Consider the following 27,325-nt stretch of genomic DNA (forward strand, 5'->3'; position numbering starts at 1 on the left):
AGTGGGAGAGTTTTTAGAGTCAAAATCTCTCAAGATTGAACTGGCGACACCATATTAGCTTCTTTGGATCTCAGTTTCCCTATCTGTAAATGGAAATAAAGATACTAACCTCACAGTGTTCCTGTGAAAATCAACCGAGGTGACAACGGAAGGTGTGTGGCACAGCACTCGCGACCCTCAGGGCCTCGGTGACGTCGCTTCACCGGCTGCCCTGGCTCTGGCCTCCTAAACCCTTCCCCAGCCGAGGTCCCAATACCACGGGAGATGATCCAGATCCTACCTTTGGTTAGGGAGTGAATTCCGAGCTTGACTTGGGAAAAGTTCCCACTTCCAATTTCCCCTCGGATTCGGTAGAAGCCAATCCGTTTCCCCAACGTGATCTCTCTCACCACCTTCTCATCTTGGGACATGTCCTGCGTCAGCTTCTCAAAGGGTGTCAGCTGGCGGGGCTGCCCCTCGTCCTCGTCCTTGCTGCACTCTGTCTGACAGCCACTTTCCACGCTCTCCCGTCGATCCCACCGGGCATAGTGGGGGGTCACCAGGCCACCTCCATTCACGTACACGGCGGTCATCGTCCACCACAAGCTCACATCTCCACCTCGGCCGACAGGCACTGACGGAGGGCAGGGGGAGGAGCAGAGCAAAGAGCCCAGGGGCTGGGCGAGGGGAGTCAGGGCCTGCCAGAGCCCCGCGTCCGTGACGGCTGGCCTGCAGAGCCACGCAGTCCCCTTCGTGGCTTCAGGGAGAGGAGGGCAGAGGCGAACAGGCCAGCAGAGACTGCCGGGCCAGGCCAAGAGCTGCCCCCCTCACCGCAGACATTTCACGCCTTCCTTCACAGTGCACTGCCCAGCTCTCACCATCTGGTAACATCCAGTTACCATAACCACTTCCCTGATCGGCTCCAGGAACCTCCTGGCTGCTCATGCGGTCTGATGCTCTGTGGTAGGTGGCCGCGTCCCAGGACAAAGGCTCCAGTTTACTATTTCCTTTGATGGCCCAAGAATCTTCCACTCTGGTGGGTAAGAGCCCCGTGGAGGCCCCCAGGTCCCTGCTGCCGGCCTCCAGCTCTGACCTCCTTCATTTTGCTCTTCTGCTCGTGAGTCGCAGGGCCCCTGGGGATGCAATCATCTGGACCCCGGTAAAGAAGAAACTTGCAAATCAGCCTTCTGGTCACACGGGCTGCCAGAGAGGGATTAAATCCCGGCAATGTCACTTTAGCTGGCCTTTATTTAGACGAGCCTTCCTCTAAGCCGTGAGCTGTCTCAAAAATTCGGCAGGTGCTGATTCACCCTAAGAACAGAGAATAAGAAAATTTATTAGCCTGCACTATGTACTGTACAGGATTTATAATGAACATGAAACTGCCCTGTGAGCATTGACCTAAAAAAAACTATACAAATTTCAGTTATGACTCTCAGTAGAAATGCTTGATTATATATGATTTACTAAGAAGAAAATGTACACACACACACACACACACACACACTCCTCAACCTACATTTTAGAAAAGCCCTCACAGCCTATAAATATTTTAGCAAAACTATTTTTCTGTTTCTTGACATTTAGGAAAATATGCATATTGCCTTGAATTGCTTTAAAGCCAGACTTTTAAAATAATAACACTAATGATGATAAAGATTTCCTATTAATATCAGTTTTCAAAAATTCTTACATTGATTCAAATAACAATGTGTTGGGGCGCCTGGGTGGCACAGCGGTTAAGCGTCTGCCTTTGGCTCAGGGCGTGATCCCGGCGTTGTGGGATCGAGCCCCACATCAGGCTCCTCCGCTATGAGCCTGCTTCTTCCTCTCCCACTCCCCCTGCTTGTGTTCCCTCTCTCGCTGGCTGTCTCTATCTCTGTCAAATGAATAAATAAATAAAATCTTTAAAAAAAAATAACAATGTGTTATATTTCCTGTTACATTGTATGTTCTGGTACAGTTTTTCCTATATTGGTTGCTCCCACTCTCTCTTTCTGTGCTATTTGATGACAAAGGCTAATTTTTCCCCCAGGCTTATTTTCTGGGTATTTCTGATCAGGTTTTAGCCTCCAGGCCTGAGAGATCATTCTGAAGGTGCAGAAACCAAGGGTAGTGTTGCTGGAGGTTGTAAAAGCCTATGGCATCCTCAGTGAAGAAATACTTTCATGACTTTTTCTCCTGCATTCTCCAGTGAGAAATACTCACTTTCTGAATTCCCACTGCACTTTGTGCATTTTCCAAAATGTCTTAGCTCTATGAAAGTGGGCACTGGGTTTAATTCAGCTGTGTCTTGCTCCCCTCCTCTCTGCCTCAGCATGGAACACAACGTCCTACATTAAAAAAGTGTGTTGAACTTGATTTTTGGACTTGAGCATTCTGAAACAGAGCCCGAGTGAACATGGAGATTGCCTTGGAAATGCGAATTTTGAATTCTGCTTGATGATATCACTGTATTACAATTAAGTACAGAGTTGCTTATATTATTATTGTGGTTAAATATGGGGTTGCCAAATAAAGATAAAGACAGGAAAGAGTAAACTGCCATCCAGTTCTGTTCCTCTTTTGGGACAAGGAGACAGGAAGCTGGAAGAAGGGTCAGGGATAAAGGTTTAAAAGGGACCAGATATTAGTAACCATACACATCTCTAGGTTAGAGTCCAATTAGGATGTTTTAAAAGATGTTCTTAAGATAAAAGATTCTTAAGTAAGTTGAGGAAATTCTAGTCACTGTTTCTTAAGCTTTCTGGGATCACATACTCCTTTGAGATTCTCATGGAATCTAGGACCCTATCCCCTAGAAATAAAAAGCATGCACAGGGGCGCCTGGGTGGCACAGCGGTTAAGCGTCTGCCTTCGGCTCAGGGCGTAATCCCAGCGTTCTGGGATCGAGCTCCGCATCAGGCTCCTCCACTATGAGCCTGCTTCTTCTTCTCTCACTCCCCCTGCTTGTGTTCCCTCTCTCGCTGGCTGTCTCTATCTCTGTCGAATAAATAAATAAAATCTTAAAAAAAAAAAAAAGCATGCACAGATCATTTGCATCCAATTTTAAAGGGTTAACAGACACTCTGAAACCCATCCTCAGATTAAGAATCTCTATGAAGGGGGCGCCTGGGTGGCTCAGTCGTTAAGCGTCTGCCTTTGGCTCAGGGCGTGATCCCGGAGTTCTGGGATTGAGCCCCACATCAGGCTCCTCCACTAGGAGCCTGCTTCTTCCTCTCCCACTCCCCCTGATTGTGTTCCCTCTCTCAGCAGCTGTCTCTGTCAAATAAATAAATTAAATCTTTAAAAAAAAAAAAAAGAATCTCCATGAAGATCAAGTGGCCCTAGATCTCGGATCCCTGGCAGACAGTTACCACACAGATGAGAAGTGGAGGAACGTTAATTATAATTCTGACCTTATCATTCTGCGGCTTTAGCCATAGGAGAGTAAGGACTTCAGCCAGGAAGCAGTGCTTGGCCTTCCTGGGCCTCTCTCCGAGAGCCTTCAGCGCTGTGCTCCTCTGCAGCTCCCCTACTTGTACCCCAGTTGGCTAAGCACCCGCAGCGCGAGGACCTGCGCCTTCTTCTTCTCTCTCCCAGAGCTCAGCACCCTGCCTGCCACTTCTTCGATAAATGTTCAGTGAAGAAGGAATGAACTAATTCACCAGTGTATCGACCACTACATTTGGGTATGACTTAGTAGAGGTAAATATTTTTATTTATAAGCTAATCACGTTGTCCCAACATTTACTTGAATTATCTCAGAAAGCTTATTTCAGTCCATATGTCCAAGGCCAGAGGTACCCTCTACTGGCTGTTAGGATTCCTGGCCCCACCTTCTCGTGCAGGTGAAAGCTTAGTCAGAATTCCACCATCCCACTGCAAACTGTTAGGGGGCTGCTTAGAAAAGCAAAGTCTCCCCCATCCTTGCTCCTTCCAAAGGATCAGCTCTCCCCAAATACCCGCATCTCACCCATGCCTCCCGGAACCTGCTCTCTGACTCCCCATGTTGGCCAGGACTTCTCTGCTTTCCTGGGTAACCCCACTGCTCCCCCGCCCCCACCTGTTTCTCCTGATTTGGGTTCTGTTCTTGAACTCCGTTCAGGCCTGGGATTTACAGTTGGGTTTTAGACTTGCTACCCTGATTAACTTCAGGCCCCCCCAGGAATTCCTCCCCTCTCTCTTCCTAATTTGACATAGAGGGTCAGGTACAGTTGTCAAGTGTCAGACTCCATCTTGCATTACATACCCTCTACCTGCAAATTAAATTTCTTGCACAATGACCTTGAAACCAATTGTCTTGCCTTAATGGCTAGGGAGGTAGTTCATCCTCTGTTTAGATCAGATAAAGAAGTGTTTGCAATTTTGAAAATGTTGCGGTGGGTTTGTATTGAGGATGAATTGCAACTTGTTGAAACAGGTAGCAAGCCAACTAGAAAAAATTTAAACCTCTAACTCATCCTACTCCAAAATAAATTCCAAATAGGTCATCTGAGTAAATGTAAAACAAATGAAACCATAAAATACTAGAAAATTTTTTTTTTAAATTTTATGATATCAGAGAAAGCCATAAAAGAAAACATTAATTTTGACCACCTAAAGTGATAACTTTCTGTTTGCCAAAAGGTATCATAAACAAATAAAGCAAATTATTATTTTTTTTAAGTAGGCTCCACACCCAGCGTGGAGCCCAATGTGGGGCTTGAACTCATGGCTCTGAGATCAAGACCTGAGCTAAGAGTCCGACACTTAACCAACTGGTTAAGCCAACAGGCGCCCCAAATAAAACAAATTCAATGATAAACTGGAAAATCTTGCCAACATATATGATAGACAAAGGTCTGATTTTTAGATAAATAATTTTTACAATTGATTAGAAAAATACCAATATCTCCAAAAAAAAAAACAGAGATAAAAAACACAAGCAAACATTTCACAGGAAATACAAATGGGTTGATAATATAGACAAAGATGCTCAATTCACTCACAACCAAAGAAATGCACATAGAACTACACTGAAATTAGATTTTTTACCAATAAATTTGGAAACTACGAAAACATTTTTAAAAGGTTTTATTTGTTTGACAGAGAGAGTTTATTTATTTGACACAAGGTGGGTGAGCTGCAGAGGGAGAGGGAGAGGGAGAAGCAGGCTCCCCGCTGAGCAGGGAGCCCATGACTCAACTCCGGGCTCCATCCCAGGACCCCGAGATCATGACCGGAGCCGAAGGCAGATGCTTAAGCCACCCAGGTGCCCCCACAAAAATGTTTCTGATGACGCACCGGCGAGAGAGCCTTTGGGGAAACAGGGACTCTCATTCATTGCTACTGAGAGTATAAATTGGTACAAAGGCTTGGAGGGCAGTTTGGTTGTAACTAGTAAAGCGTGAGCATACACACGCTCTGCCTCAGTGATCCCACGTCTAGAGTTGACTTATGCACGCTGCACAAAAATATGCCTGTTTCTAATACAAGCATTGCTAGATGGATATTCACTCCTGCATTGCAGCAAAAACTAGAAATTGTTTATGTGGCCATCAATAGGGAACTGGTTAAATAAATGACAATCTGTATATAATGGATTACAATGCACTTGGGGAAAAGAATGAGTTACAATATCCAGCATGTACTGTGAAGAGATCAGAAGAGTGCCTATAAATGTGATGTCAGGAGTGTGAGAGAGAGAAGGGCATCCCTAAGGACCTAGCAATAATAACTGCGTCTGGGGAAAAAGATTGGACTGGGGACCGAAGTGAGAGAAAGGTGTACTTTTCACTATTTACTCTTTTATCTGATTTACATTTCCCCCCATGTGCATGTATTTACACTTAAAAAAGAAAACAATTAAAAATATGTGATGTGTTGCCCTCTTACACAATAAGCTTGTTTATTTTGGTTATGCAGAGAAACTATTACACCTAATTCTCCAATACTAATGGGTTGCTTTTAAAGTCAAAACATAATTAGGAATTCTGATTAAATACAGAAAATTTTATACTTTCATTTATTTCTACGTCCTTCCAAAAACCCACAATAGGAAGAAGAAGAAAAAGGGCATAAACTCACAAGGACAAAGACAAAAAGAGACGGGAGAGCAGCTGATGTGAGATGTCAACATGTTTCTAAGGGCTTGGCAAGCAAATCGAGGAGCAGTGAGTAACTTGGCAAAGACAGTGACAAAAACTGCAACGTCTGTCTCATTGGCATGGCACCGAGATTCACCGTTCTGAACACTCGAAAGACTTCAAACTATGAGGGACCAGGTGTCTCCATGTTCGGAGGAATGAAGCAGACCAAAACAACGGGAATTGTTTGAAATATGGAGCGGTAAGAGCCCCAGCCCTTTCTCAAAGCCAGCTGGTTACTCTCTCCTCCCACCCACAGCCCAGCTCAGGAGTGCAAGGCCAGGACAGAGGGCTCAGGACAGAGGGTTCAGTCAGACTCGGGGTTGTGGGATCCCCCATCCCCTTCTCTCCGTACCCCTGCACTCTGAGTTTCCAGAATGGAGGGAAACACGTGTATAATCTTCCAGGCAGAGGATTCCTCTTTTCTTTTTTCCTTTCCCTTCCCTTCCCTTCCCTTCCCTTCCCTTCCCTTCCCTTCCCTTTCTTTCTTTTCTTTCTTTCTTTCTTTCTTTTCTTTCTTTCTTTCTTTCTTTCTTTCTTTCTTTCTTTCGCTTGCTTGCTTGCTTTTATTAAGTAAACTCTATCCCCAACGTGGGACTTGAACTCATGACTCTGAGATCAAAAGTAGTGTGTCTACTGACTGAGCCAGCCAGGTGCCCTGGATTCCTCTTTTGGATAAACCAACTAGCTCAAGAAGAAAGATCTCCCAAAACCAGTATTTGCAGATTCTTCAACACAAGGGCCGCCTGACCACCTACTATGCAATCCTCCGTGCCCCGTGCACTTGCAGGCAGGGGGCTTCCAATCAGATCTCAGCACCTTCTGGTTTGCATGAATGTCCAGTTGAGAAGCACCAGACACCTGAGGAAAGGCTCCAAAATGAAAGAAAGAAACCATCCTCAACCAAAACAACAACAACGACGAAAAGGAACTTCAAGAAAACAGAGAGCGATGCAGGAAGTGGAAGACCAAAAAAGATACTGCATCTATAAAAACTAGGACAAAAGGCTAAAAGAAACAAACACAAACCCTCAGAGAACCAAAAAGAGCTCTTTTTGAAAGTGAAATTAAATAATTCGATTGAAGATTTGTAAAAAAAAAAAAATCTAGAAGACATGAACAATAGAGAAGAAAAAGAAGAAAATTAGGTAATCAACTCACGAAGTCCAACATCTAATTATTTTGAATTTCTAGAGTTGCACTATTGTGTCCCCAGGAAAGTAAGACATATGGTTCCTATTGTACTTGAATTGCCAACAAATTTCAGAAATTTAAAAAATAGTAATGAATAAGGGAAGACTCTGGATTCTCAAATATTCCAATAGAATAAAAAAAGAAGAAAAAATCTAATGGAAATATAAATCCCATTTGGGTATGTGTGTAATGAACACTGGTTTTATTTTACATAATTTTTTTTTCCCTGAAGACTTTTCTTAGATGTTTGGAAAAAGAAATCCTGATTACAGGTTCTGGGGATGCTATAAAGAGCTTATATTTAGATTACTTTCTAGGAGTGTTCCAAAACATCAAGTTAAATCATGCTGAAAATATGCAAATGATGGATCTGATGACCATAGCTAACAGTAAATGAAATCGCCCTTTTCTCAGATGCATTTGTCGAGGGTTTTACCTTTTGTGCTTTTGATTTTGACCAACTTTTATGGACATAAATGAGAGCTTAGAAACCCAACCAGCCAAAAACATGGAGTCACATCATTATAGATCAAAGCCTCTGGAGGAGGCAGACCGGTCCTTAATTATTAGCTTACTGTTGCTGAATAGCGTTGCATTAAATAAGATTAAAGAAAACAGAACTTACTTAGTAATTCATTCTCTTGACTTGCAACCCACTGGGAAGAGTATATCAAAGAAAACCATCTGGCCTTTGTTCTCTTTGTCTGAGTTTAAATTACAAAACTTCTGAGCAAGGCTTTCAGACAACCTTTTCATTGCCTGGCAAAGGCAGGCACTGGTTTGCTTAGAGGAAAAGCTGGATTTTCTCTGTGTGGCAACAGGATGCAATGATGGATCAATCCCATTTAATCCTTTCTCAGGCACAGTGCACCCTCAGGGAGGATATTTAGGAAATAGGCTTCATTTAAAAATGTATTTTACTACTTAAAAATCATTTGCGCTGCCTTAGCTGTTGGCCTTAGTTCTTTATTTCTCAACACACATGTCAAGATCTTCATGGGGGGGGGGGCCACTGGGAAATTTTGTAGCAAATGGAAAATCAGTGTGAACTGGGTGTGCCCTAGTGATGAGTACCTCTCGCCCTGCTTGACCCACAGGCTACTTTACCAGCCACTCAGCCCACGTCTCCCCCGTTCCACTTACATCCACCATCCATGCCCAGTCTGCCCAGTCTGATGAACTTATTACATCAGCTCTTCCCACACAGAGTTCTATCACACTTGAGGTTCTCTCAGCTATCAAGGTCAACCTCAACCATCAAGGTCACAGACTCAAATACCTAGAGGGCCATGCAGGTGTTCTATGGGGCTTAGTGCCCATCCCAAGCATGATGAAGAAGCCCACAGTCAGTTCCAGCCAGAGTAGCCACGCTAGAATGCAGGCTTATTTTCGCCTGGATTTTTGTTTAAGAGCAGCTGGAAATCAAGAAATTTTTGGTGAACTCTCTCAATTTTTAAATGGTGGATTAAATATTTAAAAAGTACCCTGTGGGGGGAGCCTGGGTAGCGCAGTCGTTAGGCATCTGCCTTCGGCTCAGGGCGTGATCCTGGCGTTCTAGGATTGAGTCCCACATCGGGCTCCTCGGCTGGGAGCCTGCTTCTTCCTCTCCCTCTCCCCTGCTGTGTTCCCTCTCTCACTCTGTCTCTCTGTCATATAAATAAATAAAATCTTTAAAAAAAAAAAAAAGTACCCTGTGGCCAAGGAAAACTGAACCATCAGGCCAGATTTGGCATTCAGGTTGCCAATTTGCAGAGTCTGCTCTAGGTTTTCTAGGAACATCACCAGAAGAAAAAAGGAGGGTCATCCAAAGTTCTGCAGTCAAGGTCACCTGGAAGTTGCACATGTGATACCACTCAGCTATCTGCATTAGTACCTTAAAGTCTTGTGGTATTTAAAACACACACACACACACACACACACACACACAGTCTGTGTTTTGTTCATTTGCTTGTTTAATTCAGTGTTCTTGAAGCTTATTTAACCATCTAATTCATTGTCACAGAATATCTTTTTGTCACTGGCATTTTTCTTTTTCTTTTTTTTTTAAAGATTTTATTTATTTATTTGACAGACAGAGAAAGAGAGTACAAACAGGGGGAGAGGCAGGGAGAGGGAGAAGCAGGCTCCTGCTGAGCTCCATCCCAGGACCCTGGGATCATGACCTGAGCCGAAGGCAGACGTTTAACCGACTGAGCCACCCAAGTGCCCCACGTCATTGGCATTTTTCTTACAACTCTGCCCTCAGAGTTAGATAAAGCTATAAAATACTCACCTGTCCATTAAATATCTGTAGGAATTTGGGTCCCAAGAAGAAAATAAGTAAAACTATTCAATATAGAATGAAACAGAAAATGGATTTAGTTGAGTTTTATCCACAAATGTGGCAGGCTGGCTGGGAGAGGCCTACTTCTGGGACATCTAGAATGATATGATAGTTACTTAGTGATCAAGTATCTTTTAACCTTGGGAAGATTTATCGTCAAACCCAGAAATGTTTAAGAGACTCAAATCCCATAGTATTAATACTTTTGTTTTGATGATGTATGGAATTGGTATTCTATGTACTTGTAATGTGAATAAAATTTAGCAGAATAAAGTTAAAAAAAGCTTGGTGATTCTAATTTTAAATGAAGAATTGAAAATTGGTTTAGATTTGTGGTTTTGAGTTGAAATTTTATTGATCATAAATAGCATAGGAATGTATTTAAGAAAATGTAAGGTTTATCCTATTTATATGTTTAAGTCATTATATTTATAAAAATTCTCATTATTTTAGAAGTATTTTGTTAATCAAATAAAATACTTATTTAAAAGGAAATGAAATACATTAAATTATAGATGCAGTTTAAAATGTTTAAAAAGGTTTAAAGTTTTGAATGGGATCAAACGTTAATCTTTAAAAATGATTGTTAGATAAAAAACTGGACCCCTTTCTTACACCATGTACAAAAATAAACTCAAAATGGGTTAAAGACCTAAATGTGAGACCTGAAACCATAAAACTCCTAGAAGAAAACATAGGAGGTAATTTCTTGGACATCGGCCTTAGCAACATTTTTCTAAATATGTCTCCTGAGGCAAGGGAAACGAAAAATAAACTGTTGACACATCATGACACATGAAAGAAAACATCAACAAAACAAAAGGTCAACCTACTGAATGGCAGAAGATATTCACAAATGATATAAATGATAAGGGGTTAATATCCAAAATATATAAAGAACTTATACAATCCAACATGAAAAAAAACCCCAAATAATCTGATTAAAAATAGGCAGTGGACTTGAATAGACATTTTTCCAAAGAAGACATACAGATGGCAAACAGACACATGAAAAGATGCCCAGCATCATAAATCATCAGGGAAATGCCAATGAAAACCACAATGAGATATCACCTTACACCTGTCACAATGGCTGAAATCAGAAGGACAAAAATATTGGCGAGGAGGTGAAGAAAAAGGAAACCTCATGGACTGTTGGTAGGAGTATAAATTGGTGTAGTCACTGTGGAAAACAGTATGGAGGTTCCTCTAAAAACAGAAACACGGTATGATCCAGTAGTTCCACTACTAGTATTTACCCAAAGGAAACAAAAACACTAATTCAAAAAGATATATGCATCCCCGATGTTTATTGCAGTGTTATTTACAGTAGCCAAGATATGGAAGCAACCCAAGTGTCCATCGATAAATGAATGGATAAAGATGTGGTGTATATATACAATTACTAAGCCATAAAAAAGAATGAGATCTTGCTATGTGCAACAACATGGATGGACCTAGAGCGTTTAATGAGAAGTGAAATAAATCTGACAGAGAAAGACAAATGCCTTACGACTTCACTTAAATGTGGAATCCAAAAAACAAAACAAATAAACAAAAAGCAGAAACAGACCCACAAATATGGAGAACAAATTGATGGTTGCCAAGAGGTGAGAGAAGTGGGGGAATGGGCAAAATGGGTGAAAGGGAGTGGGAGATACAGGCTTCCAGATATAGAATGAATAAGTCACAGGGATAAAAGGTACAGCATAGGGAATACAGTCAATAGTACTGTAAAAGTGTACGGTGACAGATGGCAGCTACAGCTGTGGTGAGCATAGCATAAGGCATAGACTTGATGAATCACTATGTTGTACAGCTGAAACTAATGTAACACTGTGTGTCAACTATAAGTCAATTAAAAAAAAAAACCAAAGTTCCAGAAAAAATGATTGTTAGATGAAATGATATGTTTGGGATGTGCTTCAAAATAACCAAGAGTGGAGGGAATAATGGAAATTTAAATGAAACCAGATTGGCCATGAATTGATCATTTTCAAAGGTGGGTGATGAGCACATGGAAGTTGATAGCATTTTTTTTTAAAGATTTTATTTATTTATTTATTTGACATAGAGAGACAGAGTGAGAGAACACAAGCAGGGGGAGTGGCAGGGAGATGGAGAAGCAGACTCCCAGCTGAGCAGGGAGCCCTAGGTGGGGCCTGACCCCAGGACCCTGGGATCATGACCTGAGCTGAAGGCAGACACTTAACCAACTGAGCCACCCAGGTGCCCCAGAAGTTTATTACATTCTATGCTCCATTTTGGTATCTGTTTAAAATTTTCTATAATGCTATTTTTAAAAAGATTGTTAAAATTTACTAGATCAAAAATACATTTGTAATTTTAAAATGTTAGGTATTTTACGACAGTGATAAATATGGATGAATGAATGACATGACAGTCCTGTGATGTGGGGTACTGTCATCCCCTTTTCATAGATCAAAACAAAAACAAAAAACAAACTAAGCCTGACTAAAGTTAAGAAAGTCGCTTTTGCCGACAGACACATGAAAAGATACTCAACATCACTCATCAGGGAAATGCAAATCAAAACCATGATGAGGTATCACTTCACACCTGTCAGAATGGCTAAAATCAGAAACACAAGAGACAGTCCGTGGAGAATGTGGAGAAAAGGAACCTTTGTGCACTGTTGGTGGGAATGCAAACTGGGGCTGCCACTGTGGAAAACAGCATGGAGGTTCCTCACAAAAACTAAAAAGAGAACTACCCTATAATCCAGGAATTACACTAGTGGGTATTTATCCAAAAATACAAAGAAACACAAATTCAAAGGGATACATGCAGTCCATGTTTATTGCAGCATTATTTACAACAGCCAAATTGGGAAGCATCCCAAGTGTCCATTGATAGATGAATGAATAAAGAAGATGTGGAATCTATACATAATTATTATATAATCATATAATTCACTGAATAATCCATTATTCAGCCATATTATAGAAAATGTATATGAATATTATTCAGCCATAGAAAAGAAGGAAATCTTGCCATTTGCAGTGACATGGAAGGAGCTAGAGAGTATCATGCTAAGTGAAGTAAGTCAGAGAAAGACAAATATCATATGATTTCACCCATATGTGGAATTTAAGAAACAAAACAAATAAGCAAAAGGGAAAAAAGAGAGAGACAAACCAAGAAACAGACTCTTAACTACAGAGGACAAACTGATGGTTACCAGAGGGCAGGTGGGTGGGCGATGGGGAAAATAGAGGAGGAGGATTCGAAAGTGCACTTATCATGATGAAAAAAATAAATTATTTTAAAAATGGAAACACATATTTAAGTTTAAAAAAAAGAAAAAGGAAGTTGCCTTTGATTTCTTGACTATGAGCTCCATGAGGGTGGAGACAATAAGCCTTGTAACATGTGGAGCCAGGAATTTTAAACACATAAGGAAGAGAATGTTGTCATGCTCCAATCAGGACATAGCAGAAACCCAAGGCCTTCCCCGTAAAGATTTCAATCTCATACGTGATTCATTTCCAAAACACAAATCTTCCCATCTCTTTGAGGGATTATGCCGCCCTCTAAACAAGTAAGAAATAACATTAAGCTACAAGATGAACAAGGAATAGCATTAAGGTACAGAATGGAATCATGGATTGACTCACAAGCAGGTGGCCCTGAGCAGAAAAACAAAATGTATTCTTCGTCTCCTCAGAAATAATGAATTTAGGAAACACAGTGTGGGAACGTTCATGCCTATTTGCAGCTCATCATTTATTTTTAGGGGTCTAAAAATATTTGCAAGTCAAAGCAGAAACTGCTCTTTTGCTGCCTTAGAACTTTCTTCAACTCTGATATAGTATGTTCACTAGGAAGCAGGGAACAACGTTTGAGTGATGGCCTCAGGAGAAGACTGGAAAACGTCGTCCTTTTCTATCTGAGCAGAACTCAAGAAAGCTAACAAGAGGCTGGAGGGCGAGGGTCCGGGAAAGGGAGAAAAGTGTCCCAGAACAAAAGCTTTTACTTTACCATATAAAAAGTTCAGGTGCATTTGAAACCTTTATTATGAGACTCCCATACTTCAGTGATCCCTTCAGAGTGAGACTTCTTAAATATTTACCCAGTAGTGAAAGTAAGTAAGGGTAGCGATGACAGGGAACAGGATAGGAGTTATCAAATATGAAAAAGCGAGGCCGTGTCAGCATACAATAGCAATCTGAACTAACAGAACAGAGAATTAAAAAAAAAAAGACCTCATGGATTATGGAAATTTCCCATGTAATAGACATGGCATTCCAAACCACTGGCAAAAGATAAATGATTCCATACATGATGCTTGCGGAGACTGAGCCAACAGGTGGTTCAGGTAGGCTTCCGCTCTCCCAGCACCCCAACATCTCCCATCAGATTTCCCCATTCTCTGATATTCATGTTTTCTTAAATTAATGTAAACTTCCATAAAAAAGAAAAAAGAAAAAAAACCACAGAGGCTGACACCTTTTCTGATAAGATTACTATCCCAAGACCCATACATATAGAAATTCGAGAGTCACTATTGGGTGTTTGGACACACAAATATGTATCTATGTGTCCATTTGTGTATTCACTGAAAAAGGTCTGGAAGAATACAGATTGAACTAGAGGATGACAACCCGGCAGGGGTGGAGGCCGGGAGTGGGTGGTGCGGAGTTGGGAGTAGTGAAGAGGACTATGGTACCCCTTTTATCTGTTCCTTCTTTCTCTCTCCCTCCCTTCCTCCCTCCCTCCCTCTCTCTTTCTTTCTTTCATTTTCTTTCTTTCTCTTTCTTTCTTTCTTTCTTTCTTTCTTTCTTTCTTTCTTTCTTCTTTCTTTCTTTCTTNCCTCTCTCTTTCTTTCTTTCATTTTCTTTCTTTCTTTCTTTCTTTCTTTCTTTCTTTCTTTCTTTCTTTCTTTCTCTTTCTTCTTTTCCTTCCTTCCTTCCTTCCTTCTTATAGCACTGATTCTTAGCCCCGACCCACATCAAAATCACCACAGAACNCTTTCTTCTTTTCCTTCCTTCCTTCCTTCCTTCCTTCCTTCCTTCCTTCCTTCCTTCCTTCTTATAGCACTGATTCTTAGCCCCGACCCACATCAAAATCACCACAGAACTTTCTTAAAATGCAGAAGCCTAGGCCCTGCCTCCAAAGATTCTGATTTCAGTGATCTTGGGAGATGGCATACTTTTTTGGTCTGTTTTTAAGTTTCCCAGGTGATTGTGTTGCATAACCAGATTTGAAAGCCATTATTCTACAACAGAAACGTTTTATCTGGGCACCATCTTATCCTGCTGATGTATTTCCCAGTTTCTCTTCTGGTTCAGTTTAACCGTTTGTCTGAGTTCTGGTCATGAGCTATGAGCAAACATGACAAATGCTATTCCAGCTTGTGCCTTTAAAAGGGAAGAAGTATGTCATCCTCCTCTTCTTTTTTCCCTTCTTCTTGGTGGCTGGAATATGGGGGTGTAGATGGAAATAGCCATCTTAGACCAAGATGGAAGCCATGCATTGAGAATGGCAGAGCCACGAGAGAGGAGGAACCTGGGCCCCCCCTCGGTGCGCAGCCACCGTTATCAGCCTGGGTTAGTTTACTTGTATATTTGTTGTGAGAGCATTAAGATTCTACCTTCTTTAAGCCTCCATTGTTTTGACCTCTGTTAAAGCAACCTAATATTTTTACAACCTGATGTTATACAATATTTATAATGTTTACAAAATGAACTTGTTTCTTTTCTTACTCCCTATGTTTTCATATTGTTTGAATGTCTTATAAAATGTATAATTACTTTAAAAATGAGAAATGTATATATCCATAGAGAGAAAGCACTTGGGTCAAGGAGAGAATAAAAATAGCAGAGACTTCAGATGGTTTTCTTTTTTTCTTTTTTTTTTTTTAAGATTTTTAAAATTTCTTTATTTGACAGAGATAGAGACAGCCAGCGAGAGAGGGGACACAAGCAGGGGGAGTGGGAAAGGAAGAAGCAGGCTCATAGAGGAAGAGCCTGATGTGGGGCTCGATCCCATAATGCCGGGATCACACCCTGAGCCGAAGGCAGACGCCTAACCGCTGTGCCACCCAGGCGCCCCTGGATGGTTTTCTGATATTTCAAAATATTTCAAATTATACCTTCATACAAAGAAAATTCACAAATATTTATTGAGGCCTGGTCGTATGAAAGAAACCAAGATGTGATATGAATAACTATGTCATTGTTTTTTAAAAGCCCATAATTTCTTAATTTACTTATGAGGAAAAAATTAGTTTCAACAGAACAATACCATCCATACTTTTCAAATGATATTGTTAATTTCATTGGTTGAAGTTTTGTTTGTATTTAACTTGATAAAATGTGTTTTGCTTGATAGCTGTATACAAGCTATAAGGGAAAAGACAGCGTCAGAATGAGGTTAGGATCAAGAACTTCCCACTAAATGCCTGTGTGACCTTAAGCGAGTCCCTTCTCTTCTCTGGGATTCAGTTTCTTTACTGGCAAGCGAGAGTGATGGACCCCATAAGGTATGCAGAATCATTCCCTGACCTAAGATTCTTGACTTTAACATCCTGTAGGATGAATTCCAAAGCATTTGTGAAACTAAACCCTCTTCAAGTCCAAGTGTCACATTGCCCCCTTCTGGACCTTTGTAACATTCACATGAATGAGACTATTAAAAATCCATGAGCCAACATGGACATGCTGAAATTATTATAGCTCAACTCTCTTCCTCTCACAAACAGTTTAGAAAGCCCGATTTGAAGCTTTTCCGATAAAAGTATTACAAGACAACCCAGGAAAGGAGAAAGGGCAAAGGGCATCAAAGGAGTAGGTGTTGACGTGGGGTTGGGGCTGGACTCAGGAGAGTTTTACACACAGTAGTATCTCCGTCTCTTCCCCCAATATGGTAAATGTTATTAGTTGGCCTATATCAAATGTCTACTATGTGCTAAGAACCAATTTCTTAACCAATTAAAAAAAAATCCTTCCAACAACTCTTCCAGCCAGGCCAAGAATATCTGTGTCCTGAGTGGCTCTTGCTTCCTTTAAGTTGCCCTTTTTCCTTTAAGTTTTCCCCATCCTGTGAAGATGGGCTCCCTTCTCATTTCCTTCTAGAAGCATTCTTTGACGACTTCTTACTGCACTGCTACTATCCCGGGGCACTTGAGACCTGCATCTCCTTATCTGGTCCTTGACTTCAGGATTTTTCCACGTCATGTAAGTCAAGCTTCTCACAAACTCTCCTTGGGAGCAGAGTCCATGTGCAGGGCATCATGTCTTCCTCCTACCACTTCTCCATTACCTAGAACAGTGCTTCTCACATTGGGCTTGACAACTCACAATATGACTATCTCTACTGTGTCCTCCAGTTACTTCCTCTGTAGGGGAAATTGCTTGTACTTTGGGTAGTAATCTCTCATATTTACTCTAAAGTAGAAAAAACAAGCTTCTGATTTTCTTCTCCAGATGTGCTTCTTTCACACCATGGTAAATGGCAACACATTCTTCCAGCTGAAGCCAAAACCCTTGATTCTTCTTTTTACCTTATATCTCGTGTTCAATCTGTCAGCAAATCCTATTGACTCTACCTTCTACACATTCTTCCAGCTGAAGCCAAAACCCTTGATTCTTCTTTTTACCTTATATCTCATGTTCAATCTGTCAGCAAATCCTATTGACTCTACCTTCAAAATACATCTATAACACAATCACTTTATCCCATTTTACCCAAATCACAATCATCCCATTATTACTACTGAGTCCAAGCCACAATCAGGTTTAATTAGATTATAGTAACGGTCTTTATAGCTGGCCTCAGAGCTTCTGTCTTTACTTGTCCCATGCCAGCCCCCAACATGGCCTATCTCAAACAGAACATCTAGGAAGAACCTCAAAGATGCTATTACTCTACTCAAAGCCTTTTGATGTTTCTCTTCTTTCTCAGAAAAAAGGCCAAAACCCTTAAAATGGCCTTCAAGGCTCTACTCAAGGTGGTCTTCCCTCTGGCATCAGCTCCCCCCATCTCTCTTTCCCTCACTGAAGTTCAGCCACACTGGCCCCCTCACTCCTCCTGGAGGGCAGCAGTCCTGCCCCCACCTTCTGCAAACTCCTAGTGGTTCTTTAAGGTCAACTTTAAGTGTCACCTCTTTTAGGAAGCTTCCCTACCCACCCCACCCTAAACCAGCTGGAGTTCTCTTTTGTACTTCCAACATCTGAGGCTAGCACTGTGATTTTCTCCACCTTTTTGTACAATTATGACTTCTATATCAGACTGTTTATCTAATCAGATTGTAGATCCATTAAGGGTAGTGATTGTGTTTGATTTATTTAGACTATATTCACAAGAACTATATTAATCAAGACGGTGTGTAAGGATAACCAATATATCAAAATAAAGAGTCTAAAAATTGACCTATGTATACGTGGTAAATTGCTTTTGTGCTAAGGCACCAAGCCAATTCAATGGAGAGAGGGAACACTTTTTTTTAACAAATGGTGCTGGGTCAACTGGATATCTGTGCAAATAAAAGTTGGACCTTGACTTTTATCCTACACCATACCCAAAAATGAATTTGAGATGGATCATTGACCTAAACATAAAACCTAGGACCATAAGGTTTCTGGAAGTATACATAAGAGAATATATCCGGGACCCTGAAGTAAGGCAAATTTTTTGGACCAGATACAAAAAGCACAAACCATAAAAAAAGAAAAAAACTGGAAAGTTTGACTCCCTCAGAACTAAAAATTTCTGGGTATCAAAAGATAACATTATGAAAACCAATAGACAAATCACAGACTACACTACAAATCTAGGTCTCTAAACAGTTTCTGGCACAAAATAAATGTTTAATTAAATATTTGTTGAATAAACATATAAAAAACCTGCCTCTTTCCCATCACAACACACAGCTACTCTAACAGGTACAGCCAGCCAAGAGATGTCAACCCCGTGGGACTGTTGAGAGGACAGTGCTAGCTAGAGAGAAAATCTATTGTGCTGGAGGAAAGAAAAGTATCAAGGTTTGTTAGTAGAAATAAAATGTGTCAAGTCAGCAAACTCAAGAGATTGTTTACAGGTTATGAGGACTTACAGTGAATCAAACAAGATAAGGAGTGGATAGGGGCACCTGGGTGGCACAGCAGTTAAGCGTCTGCCTTCAGCTCAGGGTGTGATCCCGGCGTTATGGGATCGAGCCCCACATCAGGCTCCTCTGCTAAGAGCCTGCTTCTTCCTCTCCTACTTCCCCTGCTTGTGTTCCCTCTCTATCTCTGTCAAATAAAATAAAATAAAATCTTTNGTAGAAATAAAATGTGTCAAGTCAGCAAACTCAAGAGATTGTTTACAGGTTATGAGGACTTACAGTGAATCAAACAAGATAAGGAGTGGATAGGGGCACCTGGGTGGCACAGCAGTTAAGCGTCTGCCTTCAGCTCAGGGTGTGATCCCGGCGTTATGGGATCGAGCCCCACATCAGGCTCCTCTGCTAAGAGCCTGCTTCTTCCTCTCCTACTTCCCCTGCTTGTGTTCCCTCTCTATCTCTGTCAAATAAAATAAAATAAAATCTTTAAAAAAAAAAGATAAGGAGTGGATAACTATAGAACATTCACAGAAGTAAATCAGCTAAAAATATGGGTGGAATTTCACCAAATGGAGCAGAAGGCATATCTCATTCCTCATTGTTTCAGTGATACTAATGATTTTATAAAGAGAACTGTAGATGCTGTAACTAGCAAATGAAGGTGGAGCTACCAGTGGTTTTACCTAGAGGAGCTGGGAGGAGTTTTATCACAAAAGATGGGGTCAGGAAGGGGAAAAAATAGGTAAAAAGGGTTAAACTGATCCTATACGCTTGAGTGTGTTTCTGGGCACCAATAGACCCAGGCTAACCAGACATTCTGGTTTGCCTAAGACCGTCCAAGCATTTCCCAGCGTCATCAATATTAGCTGCCTTTTCACTCTTGAAAGTGTGTTTGCATGATACATAATGTTATCATTCTAGTTATATGTGTTATTTCTTCCTCTTACTTTATTTATTTTTTCTTCCTCTTCCTCTGGATAGTCTCTGAGGATAAGAATAATCACATAGTTGAGGCACCTGAGTGGCTCAGTCGTTAAGTGTCTGCCTTCGGCTCAGGGCGTGATCCCAGCGTTCTGGGATCAAGCCCCACATTGGGCTCCCTGCTCCGCTGGGAGCCTGCTTCATCCTCTCCCACTTCCCCTTCTTGTGTTCCCTCTCTCTCTGGCTGTCTCTTTCTCTGTCAAATAAATAAATAAAAATCTTTAAAAAAAAAAAGAATAATCACATAGTTGCATATCCATTGTGTTGTTTTACATGTTACCATCACTCCCTGGAAGGAATCTCAGCCAAAGAAGAGTGAGCGCTCACTCTCCTGATGATGTAAGACTGGGCTGAGCAACTTTACAACCTGGTGTTTAGATTGCTTCCCTGCTCCTTACTGTAACCAGGTGAGCTAGACAATGGGAATCGTCAATGTCATTATTTTGAATTAACATAGTTTCTATCTAAAGTTGGATAGAAACTTTTAAGCCAATATTTTAATCCACAATTTCATTTTAATAAGAGTATTAATCAATACTCTTTTAAAGACACGGAAACTGAGGCATGGAATGATCCAGTTAAATGACTTGTCTGGGATCATTCAGGGTAAAATTATCTCACTGAGACTCCTATTTATGATCAACTTATTTTCAGTTCACCTTCACCACCATCGTTCGTTCATTTAGCAAACACTTATTAGACGCCTATAACGTGCCATCAACCTCTGCTGCACATAGTGCATTATTCAGGACCCAAAGTTCTGAGCACTCACTGCACATGCATGACTTAACGGAGGCATTCTGCTGCTGAGAAAAGAACATCAGGTACTAATGTTCAATGTTTGAAGTAAGTTCTATGTTTCTACTAGAAAACAATTGTCTGAAGGGAACCTGCAGTTCTCCAGTAAGACAAATCTTTATTGTACTCCTGAATTGTACTTTGGGAGTCCAAGCAATAATGGGTTATGGAACACTTGGAGGAGGAGAGGGGGGAGGTTCTTGCAAACAGTGATGGAAAGAATCATTCAACCTTTCTACTGTATCTTTCTAAAGATTTTTTTAAGCCCCGAAAAGAATCTTTCATGACGCTGCTCATTTACATGATAAAACCAACTAGGACCAGTCTTTAATTAGTGCTCTGAATGGCTCGTACATTTAAAGTAGCAGCATCACCTTTGGTGCCTTTGATTCCTGAGCCCATTGATCTGCCACAGCCTTGAAATCTCAGGAATTCATTCATATTAACCTAATTTGGGGAAAAAAAAAAAAAGCAACTTCTTTCCAGCCCTCTGGCTCCCCTCTGTTCTGGTACCCTCTGGAATGGAGTTGGTTTTCAAAGGTAGAAAACAGCTCTTTTCCGTAGTAATCATTTAACAAAATGAACTAAACATACATGAGAAGAGGGTTGTTCTTTCTTAACAGCTCAAGCTTTTAAGTAAATCAATTCGTATGTACATAAATGGCTGCTACTAAGATTTCTAGGTAGTTAGGTACTACGGATAATGGGAATTCTAAAATTGTATTGAAATTTACTAGGTATTGTGGTCTTTGTTCAATAATAATTGTTATATCAATAATAGTAGTTAGCTATTACATATTATATGTTATGTGGTAGGCACTGTCCTAGGCGCTTTATATGTACTAACCATTTCATCCAGAAGTCTGGGAGGTAAGTACTAGTACCTCGATTTTCCAGGAAAGGGAGATTTAGTCGGCATAGGGAGGTCATCAGGCGGCTCCACCCAGTTGGGATTCAAGCCCAGGCAGGGAGGCTCCAATCTCAGATATCTGAGCCACTATAAAGGACTATATAGTTATTTCCAGAATGTTCTTACAACAATGAAGTAAATTTCTTTATGTCTAGGATTTAATATTTGGCATAAGGAAATCTGAACACTTCGTTATATGCATCTTTAGCCTAGTACAAAACAGGATTTCTATAGGTGTTGTGGGGGAATGAATGAGTTAAATAAGTCTAGAATATCACAGGCTTTCTCTCAGTTGTCTCATCTATTACCAATAGTTTTCTTCTTCCTCTTCTCATGGCCCACCCTCCACCCTACCAATTTGGTTAATGATAAATTTATCCTGTCTTCCTTCTGCTAAGTCCTAACCAACAGGCTTGTACTTCTCTTCCTTCAGTGATTAGACACCCTGATGAGAACACACAAAGGGAACTGACAGTCCAGTGGGGATGTGGGGCACAAGGTGGGGGCCATGGTCACTGAGAAGAGGCAGAGAATGTGTCCATTTGGGGAGCACAGGAACTTCTAAGACTGAAACTCTCTTGCTTCATCTCCCAAGATCTGCACTAGCCACAGGATGCTTCATTTATTCATTCAGTCTTTACTGAGCATCTCCCAAGTTAACACTCTGCTAGGCATCAGATACATGACACTGAATGAGAAAGACTTACTTTTTACTGTGATTATTACCTCTCCCACAGCAACTCCATAATGCAATCTTATTCTCTTAGTCTCTTCATTTATTCATCTTCCCATCTTTCTGGGATGTTCTGTCTCTCTGGGNCTCCATAATCATGCAATCTTATTCTCTTAGTCTCTTCATTTATTCATCTTCCCATCTTTCTGGGATGTTCTGTCTCTCTGGGAGTCTATTTATTATCTGTATGGAGATCATTATTCATTGATCCACATATTAGGTGAGCACCTACTATGTGACAAACACTATTCTAGGTGCAGGGGATATGATGATGAGCAAAGCAGAGATCATTTCTGCACCTAAGGGGCTCCTAATAACACCCAAGTCTATCTATACTTGTTATCCTTCCTTCTCTCAGTTTCTTTAAAGGACATAAATGTACAAAGTAATAATTATAACAATATGTTGTATTTTTAACACATATAGATGTAATAATTTTAACAACAATAGCAAAACAAAGGAGAGCTGGGAATGGAGCTATAAAGGAATAAAATTTCTTGATCTCACTGGAATTATGTTAGTGTAATTTAAACTAGGTTCTGATAAATTAAAAAATATACTTTAAGGGCGCCTGGGTAGCGCAGTCGTTAAGCGTCTGCCTTCAGCTCAGGAGTGATCGAGTCCCACATCGGGCTCCTCCACTGGGAGCCTGCTTCTTCCTCTCCCACTCCCCCTGCTTGTGTTCCCTCTCACTGGCTGTCTCTCTGTCACATAAATAAATAAAATCTTTAAAAAATATATATACTTTAAGCCCTATGGCAACCACACAGAAAATAACTAGAAATATATAGTTAACAATAACTAAAAGGCTATCTACTTGCTAAAGAATGAAGTTAGACCCCTACCTCACACCATAAACAAAAGNACTGGCTGTCTCTTTGTCACATAAATAAATAAAATCTTTAAAAATAGGGGCGCCTGGGTAGCGCAGTGGTTAAAGCGACTGCCTTCGGCTCAGGGCGTGATCCTGGCATTCCAGGATCGAGTCCCACATCGGGCTCCTCGGCTGGGAGCCTGCTTCTTCCTCTCCCTCTCCCCTGCTGTGTTCCCTCTCTCGCTGGCTGTCTCTCTGTCACATAAATAAATAAAATCTTTAAAAAAAATAAAAATAAAATAAAAATAAAAATATATATATACTTTAAGCCCTATGGCAACCACACAGAAAATAACTAGAAATATATAGGTAACAATAACTAAAAGGCTATCTACTTGCTAAAGAATGAAGTTAGACCCCTACCTCACACCATAAACAAAAGTTGACGCAATTGCATCAAAGACCATTTTATTTATTTATTTTTTTTAAGATTTTATTTATTTTTTTGACAGAGATAGAGACAGCCAGCGAGAGAGGGAACACAAGCAGGGGGAGTGGGAGAGGAAGAAGCAGGCTCATAGCAGAAGAGCCTGATGTGGGGCTCGATCCCATAACGCCGGGATCACGCCCTGAGCCGAAGGCAGATGCTTAACCGCTGTGCCACCCAGGTGCCCCCAAAGACCATTTTAAGAGCTAAAACTATAAAGCTCTTAGAAGAAAACATAGGCATAAATCTTCACAACTTTGGGTTAGGCAATGATTTGTTAGCTGTGATACCAAAAGTACAAGCAACAGCAACAACAAAAATAGATAAACTGGCCATCATTAAATAAAAACTTCTATGCTTCAAAGGACACCATCAAGAAAGGGAAAAGACAACCTACAGAGTGGGAAAAAATTTTTGCAAATCACATATCTGGTAAGGGACTTGTATCTAGAATCTATAAATAAAACTCAATAATAAAAAGAGAAATAATCCAATTAAAAACGCACAAAGGATGTGAATAGACATTTATCCAAAGAAGATATACAAATGGCCAATCAACACACAAAAAGATGCTCAACTTCATTAGTCGTCAGGGAGCATAAAACCACAAGACACCACTTCACACCACTAGGATGGCTAGAATCAAAAAGACATAATAACAATCTATAAATAAAACTCAATAATAAAAAGAGAAATAATCCAATTAAAAACGCACAAAGGATGTGAATAGACATTTATCCAAAGAAGATATACAAATGGCCAATCAACACACAAAAAGATGCTCAACTTCATTAGTCGTCAGGGAGCATAAAACCACAAGACACCACTTCACACCACTAGGATGGCTAGAATCAAAAAGACATAATAACAAGTGTTAGCAAGGATATGGAGCAACTGGAACCTTGGTACACTGCTGATGGGAAAGTAAAATGGTTCAGCACTTTGAAAAACAATCTGTCAGTTTTTAGAACACCTGAATAGCAGCAGCTTTTTCTGCCTACAGGTCCTGTCCCCATGCTTTAATAAAATCACCTTTTTGCACCATAAATAAATAAATAAATAAATACTGAATATAGTCGTCACATAACTCAGCACTTTCACTCCTAGATCTATACCTATGAGAAATGAAAACATATGTCTATGCAAGAACTTTTATACAAGTGTTCATAGCAACATAATTCATAATAGCTAAAAAGTGGAAACAATCTAAATATCCATCAACTGATGAGGGGAGAAATAAAATGTGGTATATACAGACAACGGAATATTATTCATCAAGAAAAAGAAATGAAGTACTGATATGAACCACCACACGAACAAACCTTGAAAACATAGGCTAAGTGAAAGAAACCAGTCACAAAGGACCATATACTGTATGATCCGATTTACATAAATTGTTCAGAATAGGCAAATCTATAAAAACAGAAAGTAGGTTAGTGGCTGACTGGGGTTGGGGGAGGGGTTGGGAAGGCGGCGAAGCAAAGCAGGGGTTCTTTTTAGGGTAATGAAAATATTCTACGATTGATAGTGGTGATGTATGCACAACTCTGTGAATACACGAAAAGCCACTGAATTGTAATACATTTTAAAAAATGATAGGAATTAAAATGTTACACCAGAAAATATTCACTTAATGCAAACTGCCCAGCCAGCTGCCTCCAAATCTTTTTCTGTAACTACCTTGACCACGTTTTTGGATTAAAAAAAATCTTCCGCTTCCAGACCATTCATGTTCCCTTTTCACCCATTCACATCTTTGCCTGCAACTTCTATTCCTGCTTACATTCTTAACAGCTTTCTCCCCTTTCGTGTCTACTGGTCTTTGCCCAGACTGTCCAAAATGGCTAGAACAAAGAATTACGCAATCCTGGAAAGTCAGAAATGGAAGACACCTCAGTGCTCCTCTCCTCCCACCTCCTCGTTTTAGGGATGAGGGGACAAAGGCCCAGAGAGGTTACGTGACTTGCCCACGGTTCCCCAAAATACTTTGTCCTTGCTCACCTTCCCCAAAAAGCTTTCATTCATTATCTTTCTACTCAATCTTGGATACCTTTCTTTACTGCATTACCAAAAGGTATCAAACGCATTGATCTCAAGACATCGTTCACAGGTAAACCCCAATCTCGCATTCCAGAGGCACACAGCAGGGCTTTCGTCTCCATGGCCACCACATCTGATCTCAGCTGCTGCAGCTTTTCATCCGCTGTCATGAAGAACAGCTCAAAATTCGCAGGAGGCTGGCTTCGGACCAGCCAGAAGCAGACACAGGGACAAACTCCCTGCCTGGTTTCCATACAGGACACCCCCTCAACTCACCTCACAGAAAACCATTCCTAAGGTCTTCAGAAAAGAGCGATTTAGTCCGTATAAAATACAGCCTCTCCACGTTTTTAAATGCTCTCAGGAAAGAAAATGGTAACGAAAGGCATTTAAGTGTCTTTATTAAGTTTATACCTATAAGTCTACCGGGATCAAAGATTAAGTTGCTTTTTTAAAACAAAGTATTCATCTTGATGGGAAACAGAAAAGCCTCTGGGGGGGGGGCAGGAAATTCACAAATCATGCAGTCGTTCTGGACTTTACGTGAAAAGAAAAGTCATCGAACCCAAACTGGCCTTTCATCTGCAGGGAGCCCAGTAAGTAGTGAAGTAAATCCACTGAAGAACGCGAGTCAAAGATCACGCGGGCCTACCTGGTGTGGAAAAGCAAAAGAAACGGCTCTCTAAGGGGAGAGGCAGGGCCTTCCCCTGTGTGGCTGTGCCTTTACGGCTCCCAGAACTTCTTGGCATGGGCGTCCACTCATAGGACCTTCGCGACTGCGGAAGGGAAAGGCAAATGTAATTAGAGACACTTTCTGCCCCAGAGCCGGCACCATCCTGGGCCGATGGAAGAAGTGATTACCCTGGGGCGAGGAGGCAGTTCAAGTGTTTGCCCACCAGGGAGCCTGGAGGCTCTCGGAGCCAGTTCTGAGCACTATATACTGTTCCCTGGGGCTCACTAATTGACCCGGTATTTCTGGATGAAATCATTTCCCCAAGGAGGCAAGTCAAAGTAGATAATAAGGATCTCTCATCTCACAGGGCAGCTCGGAAACAAAGCTTGAGCTCCAGAGACTAGATATTATTTCAATGGGTAGAACTGCAAGAAGGTCGAGGGTTGAACGTGAAAGGATTCAGAATGACGCGTCGAGGTTTCCACCGTGATTCTCAGCCCACAGTCCCCTCTCCCTGCCCTGTACTACTTTAGTTTGAATTGTATGAATTACTTATAATTGTGAGGATAAGGGATCATAGGGGAACAGCCACGGGGTCCACAAAATGCGCACATTTCCAAGAGCTTCGTGAAAACAGTCACTATTCACTTATGCAGGGATCTGTTCATGTATAAGGAAAGATACCTGCAAAGTGCAGGGCAAGTTCTGGATGCATGAGTTCCCAACTGTTAACAGGGAGGAGGGAAATGAAATTGGGGTGAAGTGGGAGAATTCAAAGAGCTCCATCATCTTTTACTCTGTATACTTCTGTTGTTGATGCTGTGTTGTTGATGCTGTGTTAACTATGATTACAACAGAGATTTTCGTGGCTTAAGGGATAAAAATACACATTTATCTCCACCAGTATCTGGGGATTGTGGCCGGTTTTTGATGACCACGTATGTAAAAATGACTCATCCCCAATACGATTCACTGGCCCCCCGTGACTGAGATGGTCTAGTCCAGCACTTCAAAGATGAGATTTTTAAAAGTTTTGAATCCACAAATAAGATGACTTAGAAAGAAATGAAATCTGGCACCGTATTAAATCAAGCAGCTGAGAAGGCGACATAGTTACCGACTAACTATAGAATATATTCCCAAGCAGAAGTAGACGCTCAATTCTTGGTCATGAAAATAAATGGCACTACAGGGCGCCTGGGTGGCTCAGGCGTTGGGTGTC

At 41.0% G+C, this 27,325-nt stretch overlaps 1 protein-coding gene across 4 annotated transcripts in view; it reads right to left on the minus strand.

Annotated features, from left to right (window-relative positions):
• The window catches only part of NIM1K (NIM1 serine/threonine protein kinase), a 70,080-nt gene that overhangs the window by 16,317 nt on the left and 26,438 nt on the right, over positions 1-27,325 (minus strand). For 3 of the 4 annotated variants that reach the window (XM_034656958.1, XM_002921706.4, XM_019802263.2), the window contains one exon: positions 281-1,290. In XM_034656958.1, coding sequence (XP_034512849.1) covers positions 281-572 — 292 coding nt within the window. In that variant the 5' untranslated portion in view covers positions 573-1,290. Of the gene's footprint in view, positions 1-280; positions 1,291-26,082; positions 26,207-27,325 lie in introns of all 4 variants that reach the window. The other variant, XM_034656959.1, reaches the window with a different exon arrangement.

Source organism: Ailuropoda melanoleuca, chromosome 3 (assembly GCF_002007445.2).
Source record: "Ailuropoda melanoleuca isolate Jingjing chromosome 3, ASM200744v2, whole genome shotgun sequence".
Lineage (NCBI taxonomy): Eukaryota > Metazoa > Chordata > Mammalia > Carnivora > Ursidae > Ailuropoda > Ailuropoda melanoleuca.